At 50.2% G+C, this 12,057-nt stretch overlaps 1 protein-coding gene across 3 annotated transcripts in view; it reads left to right on the forward strand.

Moving 5' to 3' along the window:
• CUNH20orf194 (chromosome unknown C20orf194 homolog) overlaps positions 1-8,917 on the forward strand; it is a 136,308-nt gene extending 127,391 nt beyond the window's left edge. For all 3 annotated transcript variants that reach the window (XM_035005966.1, XM_035005967.1, XM_035005968.1), the window contains exons 32-37: positions 142-248; positions 578-652; positions 2,411-2,616; positions 3,729-3,794; positions 4,827-4,920; positions 5,488-8,917. In XM_035005966.1, the coding sequence (XP_034861857.1) occupies positions 142-248; positions 578-652; positions 2,411-2,616; positions 3,729-3,794; positions 4,827-4,920; positions 5,488-5,600 (661 nt within the window). In that variant the 3' untranslated portion in view covers positions 5,601-8,917. The remainder of the gene's footprint in view (positions 1-141; positions 249-577; positions 653-2,410; positions 2,617-3,728; positions 3,795-4,826; positions 4,921-5,487) is intronic.
• The last annotated feature ends 3,140 nt before the right edge of the window (positions 8,918-12,057 follow it).

Consider the following 12,057-nt stretch of genomic DNA (forward strand, 5'->3'; position numbering starts at 1 on the left):
AAAACAAGTGTTTTGTATGCAAATGTCACATAAGAGAGAACTCAAATATTTCTGGATGGGTATATAATTCATCCCTGAGTGGTATATGGTAACACTCAAAGCCCCAATTACTTGTACTTACAAATTTTTAAACTTTTTAAGGTATGAAGGTAAATATGATGCTGGATCAGTCTTTCCACTAATGGTTCAGATCTGCGTATGGTTTGGTCGTCCCTTGGAGAAGCCTCGCTTCGTGGCCAAGTGTAAAGGTAAGCCTTGGTTGGGACATGTCCCAGACCCTGGTAAAAGAGTATGCCAGAGTTGCCCATGCTACCTGGCACCATTTTAGTATTAATGTGTGCTCTCTTTTCTCCTTTCCATTGGGTCCAAAAACAAGCAGAGGGATTTGAGGATCCAGGAGTGCCCCACTCTTGGGAACAGTGGCAGAGCCACTGGGGAGGTTCTGGTGGAGGGACAGCCTATGAGCCCTGGTCCCTCGAGTAGGGATCCTTCCCAGTCCCTAACCCTCCCAGCTGTGTGCCCTGAACTTGGCCTCTGCCCCCAGGTAGGTGACAGCCTTGTCCTCTTCCTCCACCAGCAATTCAGTCTTCCATCAAGCCAAGCCCCTTCTCTGGAAACATCTACCACATCCTGGGCAAAGTGAAGTTTTCAGGTAACTGGGGAGTTGGATTTGGGAGTCCTGCACTATGGAATGCTCACATCTCATGATGCGGGTTTATAGCTTCTACTGGTGCTCTACAGACCACGGATAGCTCTCAGACTCTCTCAAAAACCCTCCCATCTGGGCTTGACACCAGTGGTTCTTTTAGTCTCCCCGCCTTTCTGCAGGTCCTGCTCCACAGTGGAGGATGTGTCCTATCTTCCCCCTGGATGGCCTGCCCAGGGCCTTTCCTTACAGCTCCTTGATTTCCTTGTTCCAGAGACTCTCACTGCACCCCTTTCAAGGCATCCATGGCCTCCTAGACCTGTCACCAGGAGCTGCCCCAGTGATGAGCTCTCCAGGTCCAGATCCATTTCTGCCCAAGTCTTCAAGCCTTCCACTTGCCTTCTCCCTATTTATTGGCCTTAGGCCTCTGGAAACCCTAATGACCTGAAGTCTATCCATCCTGGGCTGGAGGTCAGGGAAGGCCTCAAGACAAGGAGTTAACTCAACATTGGGAAAGGGGAGAATATTCCAGAGAAAAGGTACAGCATGTGCTTTGGAACCAAGGCAAAAAAGGCACATTGCAGGAACCAAAAAGGGTTCACTGTGGCTGAGGCCTAGCAGCAGTATGTCTGTTAAGGCATTTTTAGCTGTTGTAACAGAAAACGCCAACTCACCTAGCAGGTGTTAGCTGTGTAATAAGAAGTCAAGAGATCAGGCAGCATAGCAGGGCCACTGAGGACACAGGTAATGTGTGTTCCTTAATTCATGGTATGTCAGCTTGTCCTCAGGTTCCCAGCCCTCATTGCCAGGTAGTGCTACAGGTCTAGGTGTCACCTCCAAACACAACATCCAGCTGAGAGGAGAGGCTCTTCTCTTCCTGTGGGTGGCTTTATCAATACAGATGCCTTTTACTGAAGCCCTTCCTACCACTTCCTGAGCAGACCACTCCTCTCATTGCCCAGGATTGAGTTGCCATGCCTTCTGGGGAATTGGTATTGGAGAAAGAGCAGGATGCTGGGCAGGCAACCATCAGTGTCTGCCATAGGGAGCCACTGAGAGTTGTAAGCATGGGACCATATGGGTTCAGATGGGAGAATTAGATGACATCACCTATATAAAAGAAGCTCTCAAGGTCCTTAACCCATGCCTTTGGCCTAATTTATGTTCCTGAATCTGAAACTTTGACCCCTTACTCAAGCCTGCTTCCCTCAGGCTCCGACAGACAGCCCCCTCCTTGTTTCAGAGGTCACAATGTCTCCCCCTTCCCTCTCACCTTGTTTTTGTCTTAATTTAGACCTTCTCTTGACCCCTTTCTTATTCAAAGTTAACCTCTCTTTGTTTTGGAACCCTTTCTCATCCTGCTTTTTAGGGGGACCTTGCCTTTTTCTTGTGTCTCCTGTGCTAGCCCCCCGCTTCTCAGTCTATAAACCCAGTCCTAGCTTTCCTGTTCCTATAATGTGACCCTCCTGCACCACTTGTATGTTGACAGTCCCTCTTCCCTTGGCCTCTCAGGCCTCTGCTAGGGGCTCTCCTCTTGTAGTCCCCTTCTGGGTTAGTGACATCCACCTGATTACCAAATCAGCCAAGCCAGAAATTTACATTGCTCCTCCCTCTCTTACGTCATCCTTTCTAACTTGACACCAATCAGGGCAGTTCTCCCTCCTGCATATGTCACAAGAATCTGTCCCCAACTATCTGCACGTTACAGTCTTAGTGTAGCTTTATCCTTTTGGGGCTCAGGAACTACGTGTGTTCTCCCTACAGACTCTGAGAAGGCCATGGAGGTCTGCCATAACACTCTGGCCAATTCTTTGAGCATTGTCCCTGTTTTGGAGGGACCCTCGCCACCGCCTGACTCCCGAAGCATACCTCAAGAAGGCAACGGGCAGCAGGAGTGTTACCTCGTGTTCATCGGCTGCTCCCTGAAGGAAGAAAGCGTCAAGGACTGGCTGCGGCAGTCAGCCAAGCAGGTGGTTTCCAAAGCCCAGACACCTCTGGCCCAAATGTGACCAGCACACCTCAGAGCTGCTCCTGGCCTTGGGGTAGAAGCCCCTCCCATGACGTCCCTCCTCGTCCACCCTTCACAGGCTCAGCCAGCACTTTCAGGGATGGTTTACAAGTAGGAGGAAGCCACTCAGGGTAACCTCAAGGCAGACCTGTTCTTACAGCCATTTCTAATTCTTTTGCCAAGGCAAATTGCAGCTATTAGGTGGCTTAACTAGAACCTGGGTGAAACCTGGTGGTTCCATGTGGATCCTGGGTCAGCCTGGCAGTCTAAACTCAAAATGTCTTTTCTTAGCTGAACCTAATTCGGGGCTGTCCTGTGTTCTGAGCCCAGAATCCTTCTATACTTGGGTTCTCTCTCTAGAAAAGAGAAACAACAAAGATATGCTTATGGCCATTTGCAAACCAAGATTTCAAGCATTGATACCAGTGAGCCCAGGGAGTCTCAAGGGAAGAGGATGCTTGCCTACAGAGGCACGTAAGCATCTTTAGCCCAGTACTGCAAAGAAAAATAAAACCCAGACTGGAGTTAAAATCCTCTAATATGATGCAGGTTGGGTGCTAGGTCTCTTAGCACAGCCTCAGGGGTTTAGCTTGACTTAGAACTCTGGAAATAGAGTTGGCTGAGCCCTGGGTCCTTTGTAGATGCTTAGTTGGAACCTGTCTTTTATACTGAGGGATGGCTGCCGGTAGGCTGTGTCTTTCTCAGATAAACTGGATAAACTCCTAAATGGTTGAGTAGGGGACCTCATGTTGTCCCTTTGTCTGCATACCTGGCACTGGTGAGGCTTAGAGTCGAGGATCTACAGAGACAGGAACGTGCTATTTGCCGAAGCACTGGTGTTTCCTCTGCTGCTTGTTTCCCCTGGCACACGGGGTTCTGTGGTGGTAAGTGGTCTCCTTGAGGGGCAGGCAGGCAGGATATTGTGTCCAGGCCATGACAGTGCTGTGCTTTCTTTCCTTGCCACTGGGATCTAAGTCATGTAACTGGCCCCCAGAGCCCTGAGCCCTCACCTGCCCATGTACTCCCATCAGCTGTGTTGGGACCTGACCCCTCCCTCCCTACATCTCTGCACAGAAGCCTCAGAGGAAAGCCCTGAAGACCAGGGGAATGCTGACCCAGCAGGAGATCAGGAATATCCACGTGAGTCCCCTAAGAGCCCCAAGGTTATCCTTCTGGGCTGGCACAGCTCCATCCTTTAGGATTCCCTGAGTGAGGGGCCTATTTATAGGGCATGCTGAAGGTCTTGCTCCTCTTAAGCCACAGAGGGAAGCTGGGTAAAGAGGAACCTCAGACCCTCCAACCTTGTAGCCTGAGAGGAAGAGGGTAGAGTGACCTCTGGTGTGCCCTGGGCATGAGATAGAGGAAGGGGTGACATGGAGCCCTGTTTTGACACACTGTTGAAGCGGCCACAGAAGTCCTTTCTCCTCCCATCCCTCCATGCTAGATATAAACCACAGATAAAGCAACAGAGCCCAGGAAAAGTTGTCTAGATCTAGAAGCTGCCGATAAGCAGGGGATATAATCCTGGGACCACCATGAAAGGCTCTTTGATGAGCCCCTCAGCCTTCAGGCTGACTCTCAGCCTCTGCCCCAGTCCCGACCCCCAGCACAGGCTGTGCCACTTCTCCCAGTAATGAGTGGGTGGGAGAGGCTGTGGGACCCTAGGAGCCCCTGCTTTGGACTTGAGGAGGTCCCTTCATATCCAGCTCCTGTCCTGGGCAACCCTGGGTGCTCCTGGGGAGGAGACTGTGGGTACCTCAGAAGGCAGTCCTTGTAGTGTATGTTCCCCAGAAGCAGACCTTGAACATGGATTTGAGTGCACGTAGCTTATTTTGGAAGTGATTCTAGGAGACACTAGCAGGGAAGTGGGAAAAGTAAGGGAGAGAAAGAAGGGGAGACAGCTAACAAAGGGTATGTTACCAAACCAGTACCACTGAGGACGAGTGGAGCTTAATCCCATGAGAAGCTCCCAGAGTTCCTCCCTGAGAGCTCGGGGACCTCCATCAGTCACTACTTGAGAACTGCTGCAGGGAGGACATTCCCTTGTATGTCTAGCCTTCCATGGGGCAGAGTGGGCTATCTTGCTAAGGTCATAGGCTTATTTGTTTTTAATGAATGAGTAGATGATAAAAAGTGGTCAGATATTTTTAATAGGACTCTTTTTTCCTACAGGTGAAACGCCACCTGGACCCCCTGCCCGCAGGCTACTTTTACAACGGCACCCAGTTTGTCAACTTTTTTGGTGACAAGACTGATTTTCACCCACGTATCCTTAGAATCTGTGGTGGCCAGGTTGGGGGTGTGGGAAGCCTGATCGTCAAGAGGGTGTTTGCTAGAGCCGCTGCGGCCCACCTCCTAGAGCAGGCTGTGTTCTGAGAGCACGCAGCAAGCCACAGAGGTAGACTTTTCATTTGGGCCTTCTAACATCATTAAAATTAATTTTGCCTTCATTTGCCGAAGCATCTACAGACCTGTTGTAGTTTAAATGTAGCTGTGGTGACATCCTGCGTCCTGTGGTCATCAGGGATCATAATTTACGAGTGGGAGACTAGACATGATTGCAGTAGTTAATCTGGGAGAAGGTGGACAGGAGTCTGTACTCATGAAAGCCGAAGGGCTCAGCTCTAGGACCTCATGAAGGAACCTGTGCCAACCCTGGCTTATTCTCTGTAGCTGGGGTGCGGCCAGTATAGAAAAAGAGCCCGGCAGGTAGGCTTTGTGTGGGCTGGGCTTTTACTACTTGAGTGTCCCCCACCTCAGCTGCCCACAGATCCCTCTGGGCCTGGGCAGGTTCCCTTGTCCTCCTGGGCTCTCTTCCTTAATGAGATACTAGTCATGGACCAGTTCATGAATGACTACGTGGAAGAAGCCAACCGGGAAATTGAGAAGTATAACCGAGAGCTGGAACAGCAGGAGTATCATGACCTCTTTGAGCAGAAGCCCTAGGGGAAGGCTGGGACATACATCCTGCAGAACGTCCACCCTGGAGGTGGACGTTTAAAAATGGGGTTACTTAACCTGAGCTTTCCCAGAGGCCTCTCCCTAAAGGGGCTGTCTTTGTTCTTCTTGGCCTTTGTGTACTGGCTTGAGTGCATGTTGTCTTTATCTCTATACAGCGCTGAAGAGCATCACCTGCACCACTGATGGGGGGGGGGGTCTTCACGGAGGATGAGCAGATAGGGACTGCCCTGTGTGTGGGGCTGGCAGCCCAGAACCTCTGGGTATCTCCTTTGGGCTCCTGAGGCACTGTGACGGTGGGGAGAATCATTTGTTACACAGAGGAGCTGTTGGCAAGCAGAAGGAACCCTGGCTGCCTGAACTGTGGCCATGCCTGGGGGACCAAGCCACCACAGGCGTTGGGCCTCAGACACTGTCCCAGGAGAGCCCTGTCCCCAGTGGAGTGCCTGGCTTCTGCTTAGGCCCCTTGCACTGAAGGAGCGGGCCCTGCTGGCCCTGGGCCCAGTCCTGGGGGGACCACCCCGGGCCCTGCCCGAGCCCCACCCACAGAGCCAGCAGCTTGGGCTGAGATCAACAGCCTGTTCTCAGATGAGGAGCTGTCCCTTACAGACTAAACTGAGGGGAAAGGCATATTGCTTTCCAGAAGCATGTGGCTTTTGAATTGATACAAGCAGTCTCCCTGGAGGTTGGTTTTGAGCTCCCCTCCTGGCATCACTCTGGTTTGCCTCATTCAGGGGCAAGAGCAGACCTGCTGCTTCAGCCCCCCTGGTGATGCTTTGCCTCACTCTTGAGGGGAGCATCCTGCAACCGCTTAGTCTTAGGCCCAGGACTCTGACCACTTGGGCGGCATCCCCGAAGGGGCTCACTCTCCAGCACCCAGCCCTCCCTTGAGCCTTAGCAGGGAAGGCTTGGTTTGCAGCCACAAACTTCAGGACACTTACGTCCCCAAGCATTGTTGTTGGCTCCTGTAGACCGGGAATTTCAAAGAATTCCAATATCCAATTTAGAATTCCTTCCAGGGGCTTTGTTTGCAGCTGGACCGTAAAGCAGAGGGGAATTACAAATGGATCCGGTGCCTGACTTCCAGAATTAGTTTGGGGTGGGGGGAGGTCACAGACACTGATATTTGGGTGATGTCGGTTAGGACTTCAGCGCCTCAGCTGCCTAGATTGTAAATGCTTTCTGAATTTCACATATTTTTTTTTGCATGCCTTAGGAAGAAGCACATAGACAAACCAGCAAAGTTTCCAGTAATGTAGAGGGATTTTTGAGAACAGCCCCTGGCACAGAGGAGAGACTGAGAAAGGATGGAGCACATGTGATCTGTGTGCCTGGTCACTCAGAGGCCTCCATGCAAGTAGCAAAGCAGGTTGTTAAGGGCTTGTCAGCAAAATGTACTTGTATTAGAAAAAAATAATCTGTATTTGAAGCCAAATGAACAAAACTCAAAATACCACTAAATAAGAAATCTTGCATGAAGAAAGCCTTCTGAAAAGGCCCATGTGCTCCAGTCCCAACTCCCAAAGCTGGTGGTGACAAGGGCCCTGGTGTGGAGCCCAAGTCTGGGAGCACCTCACTTCTGGTGGGCCAGAGGCTGGGGTCCACAATGGGCCTGCCTCTGCTTCAGAATCAATAACATAGATCTTAAGTGCAATTGATGAAATAAGCAATGAGTTACTGTAGCTTCTTTTAGCTCTACTGAGCTCTTTTTAAAAACTCAACCTTGAGCAGCCTTAGAGAAGGGAGAAGTGGGGTGGGTGGGTGGGGTAGGGGAACCATAGGCCATTTACTCCAGGTGGGTTGCTGTGAACTTTTAAATGAAAGCTCTAGATTGAGGAGCTCGAGCCATTTCCTGGTGGCTGCACAAAAGAGTTTTTAAAAAGGGTTCAGAGCCCGCACATAGAAGCGGGTCTTCCCACTGCGTGGGGCTGCACTACGTGGTGGTCTTGGTTTCTGACCGTTGTCCACAGAAATGCTCTCTCACCAACTTGCCCCACTACCCCAATTCCTCTGCTGTTAGAGGGAAAACTGTGATTACCTCAACTTGAATATGAAACTGTGATTGAAAAAAGTCAAAACGTTAAGAAGTTCCAAAGCCAAAAAGGCAGAATTGGCTGAGGCCTCCGTTGACGCTCCTCAGCCTGCTCGGGAGTGTGAAGGGGCACACTGGCGAAAGGGCATTCCTTGGGGCGCACTTGCTGTGCTCCTGGTAAAGAGGCACACTGGCTGTGTGAGCTCTTTGAGGACTGAGGCAGGGAGGATGCTCCTCACCCCCCGCACTGCCCCTTCTGGAACCTGCCAGGCGCCTCTGGGTTTTGACTGTGAAGTTTAATATCCACTTGATTCCTCTGGGAGCTCCAGGAGGAGGGACAGGGTCTTAGGCTATCTCCAGAGGAAGGGCCATGACACTGTGTTGTAGATTTTGACCATTGGAGTGGATGCCAGGGACCCAGCAGAGACATCAGGTGTAGTAGGTTCCTTAGGGACAGGCAGAAGTCCTCCAGGGGCTTACGTGCTTTTTGCCAACTTTCCTATTAGCAGCTTCAGTTTTATATCACCCAGAGTGAGTGTGATAATTTGAAGTCGCTGAAGTTATGGGTTATTTTACGTTTTGATGTGGGATTTTTTTCCTTTTTTTTTGATTGGAAGGAGGAGACAGAAATTGGAGAAAAGGGATCACCCTAGGAAGGGGCTGCTGGCAAGGAGTCTGGTTGGCCCCATCCGAGCCCTGGGGGCTCTCTGACCTGAGGCCAGGACCCTGGGCCCTGTGGGTCGCAAGAAAAAGTTCCCTCCTAAATTCTATTAGGATTTTGGAGAATTTTTGCACAGTAATAAGCTCTGGGTTGCTCTTTGGGCTTCTCAAAAGGGAAATGTTAACTCAAAGATTGTAAACTATTAAGTATTCCAGTGTGTCGCTGACCTAGTTGGATAGTTATACCTCAAAAAGTAGGTGAGAAAAGGCTTCCTTGTCCCAGGTTGTCAAATACTAATGACAGAAGAGCTCACTTACGTGCCAAAATTCACTTTTATACTAGTTTTTCAGTGCTTTAATATTTGTAACTTAAATTTTAAAACTCATATTTACAAACACTACTGTAACTTCAGTGAAACTGAATTGTGTGATTGAAGCTTTTTGCTTATTATAGTATTTATTACACTACTTAATTCAGTAAATATATAAAAGTAGCCTTCAATTTATTTTTATATTATTTTACATGTTTTTACCTGCAGTCGTGTATGTGAATTTACCTTGGTAACTGAGATGTCATGCTAAGGACCAATAAACTCTCACTGAACAAGCAGGACCTGGTGCAGTTGCCTGTTGCTGTGGACTCAGCCCCAAGGGGGCGGGTGGGACTTGGGAAGGCCCACCCCCTGGAACTAGGGCCCTTCCTTGGGCCTCCCGGGGAAGCACTTTGCTGGGCAGCTGGAGAGAGGTCCTTGGGGTGCACGTCCCCATCCCCAGACCCCAGAGGGCCAACAGAGAGTAAAGTTCACGAGACCACCCTGCATGGGGATGGGCACTCTCAGGACTCCCAGAACCCGAAGAGGGGCTTGAGGAAGCCAGCTATCTGTTCAGCAGGGTGCTTGACAAGCTGGTCGGCTCATGTAACTCCAGCCAAAGCTCCGTGAGGTGGCCCTTGCTGCCACTTTACAAATGGGAACGACTGAAAACAAAGGGGGTGGGGCTGGCCCAGGGGTCAGAGCCACTGCCCTGGCACAAGGTCCCTCCAAGACGCCCCTCTGGCGCTACCCTACCCAGGGAGCCTGGGGCCCCTGGAACCTGCCAGGCGCCTCTGGGTTTTGACTGTGAAGTTTAATATCCACCTCTCCCAGGGAGAGGCCGCCCAAAGGCCCGCAGCTCTAGTGGAGTGGTCACCAGCGCCTCTCTCTGCGTGCGGTGGGGGGCCTGGCTGGGGCCGTGGGCAATGCAGGGCAAGAGCTGATTGCCAAGGAGGTGCTGCGCTTTCACAGAGACCCTGCTTTCTGTCCCGCTCTCAAGGCAGGGGCTCCGGACAAGGGAAGTGCCCTGCTGGGAAGATGGAGAGCTGGCCCAACAGGGAGGAAGCAGCCTCCCTCAGATGGCAGGGAAGGTGGTCTTGGGTTTGGAGGTTCTGTGTGCTCAATGAGTCATGTACAAACCAAGGCAAAACTGCATGTGAGGGGCCCAGAGAATTGGGAGAGGGGGTGGCAGAAGCATCCCCTTCCTCACAACCCCTTTCCCCAGAGTCTCACGCCTCCCAGTCCTGCAGGGCCGGATTTGAACCTTGAGGGAGCTCCTGTGCTTTGCATTCCTGGGAAGCCACCAGGGCTTAGGGATTAGCCTCACAATTGTCAGGGAGATGGGGTTGACACTCTATGTGGAAGGGCTCCTGGAGGCAATGATCTTTGAGGGCCAGGAGGACTTAGAGGCCAGGAAGCCTGGGGCTGGGGAGGAGGCCTGTCCCCACCTGGAGCCCACAGTAGGGCCACTGGACTACTGAAAGCTGAGGGCATGCTTGACAGAGCAGGAGCCTCAGAATCAGGGAATCCTGGCTGATTGATGGGAAGTGACTTGGAGCAGAGGGTCTCGGGTAGAGCTGCTGAGTATCACAGAGCTCTCTCAGGAGCATGGAGAAGTAATTATGTGTTCGTTTCTATCATACAATCTAGGAAACAGTCATGCCCAGAGGAAACATGACAATATGCCCCCCTGCCAGCCCATGATAGAAAGGGAATGGCTTGGTTGCTGTAAGAAGAGTCTAGGGTGGTACCAGCTCCAGTGTCATCAGAGCCTTCACTCCGTACTTGGTGGCCTCCCTCTTCCCTGGCAGTGAGCTTCCTTTATGCTGCCAACAGCCCTAACACCCCAAAGGGAAGACCCAGCCTTCTTCTCCAAAGGCAGCACCGAAGTCTGAGGTCACATTGCCATCCCCGAACCAGTCACAATGGTCAGGAATATTCTGACTGGCCTGGCCAAGGGCCATTGTGCATTTCCAAGGGCCCCCCCAAATCAGGTCCACTGGTGAATCTCAGTCCCCCAAAAAAGGGCTTGCCCCCCTAGACCAGCATGGCAGACCGTTTCTGAGCTTTTCTGTTAAAATCAGATATATACTTGATTTTTTTTAATTTTGCTTTCTGCTAGTCTCTTCTAGTACAAGTGATAGCGAACACAAAGTTGTTCTGTTGTGGTGGTACTGATTTTTAACCAAGGGGGGGAAATGTTTTAATCGAAAACATTCCATGCAGTAGGACCATTTCCCCCTGCAGACTGAGAAAAGACCACTATTTTTTGGCTCTCTAGTGCCTCAGCACACTAAGGGACACCAGTGTTCCATGGGAGCCTGTTTTGAAAATCATTTTTTTTTCCCCTAAATAAGAAAGATCATATAGACTGTAATGTGGGGGTGGACCGCTGCTCCACATTGCTGGGAATGAGAAGAGGACTAAATGGAGAGTGATTTTGAAGGAACAATTGACAAGTCAAAATGACTAATTAGACAAGAGCGAGGGGGTGACCTTCAGGTAGAAGTGGAAAAAACCAAGTGGAAAAAACCCAATGTTATGAAAGAATTCCAAAAACATTTTTGTTTCATTATCAAAAAATTTGGAGAAAAATAAATTTATCCACAAATTATTCCTGTTTTTCCCAGGCTCCTGCATTGCTAAAGTGACCAGCCAAAATAATTTGGTTAAAAAAAAAAAAAAATGTATCAGGATTAATACATTTTATGTTAAACCAATAAATGACTATAAATCTGTTTTTAAAAACTAATCAAATAAAATGTGAATATATGTCCATCTTATCCTACAATTACTACTGCTTTTACTGTACCAATAGAGAAGTTTATTTTTTTTTCCTCACACAGCTCCAAATTTTTAAGAAACTTTACATATTTACTCAGAAGTTTCATGCCTGGATGAATGTACAAATAATAGCAAAATAAGGACAACAGGAAGAGGAAAGATGATTTGATAACCAAAACTTCATGGAATTTTCTAGCTAAAAAGACTCCACTTCAACCTCTAGACTGTGACTGTGAGTTGATGGGGGCAGGGGGTGGCACAAAAGAGATGTCCTTCTAAGGGGAGCAGGTCCTTGTTGGCCCTCCACAGGGATTCCTGCCCTCCTAGGAGCCTGGATCTTTCAGTGTGGATACACAGCAACTCGGAGAGGGGTACCATAAGGCCCCCCCATCTATGGGGCTTGGAGATGTCCCCCAGGAGAGGAGGGTCAGTGGAGGCCCTGTTCCCTCCCCCAGCACACCAGCAGCACTAGAGGGATAACGTGGGAACAGCATCTCTCCTCCCAGGATGGTGAGGGGCTCTGAGGGGCTGCGAAGCCTGCTCAAGGCAGCAGAAGCCCCAAGAGGCTTATAAAACCCGAGCCGACTCGAGGGAAGCCTGATGGCTGCAAGGTGTGGGAAGCCATGCTTGCCAAAGGTCCAAGGAAGGGGAAGGTGGA

This window comes from Mirounga leonina, unplaced genomic scaffold, assembly GCF_011800145.1.
Source record: "Mirounga leonina isolate KUSES-001 unplaced genomic scaffold, KU_Mleo_1.0 Mir_150, whole genome shotgun sequence".
Classification (NCBI taxonomy): Eukaryota; Metazoa; Chordata; class Mammalia; order Carnivora; family Phocidae; genus Mirounga; species Mirounga leonina.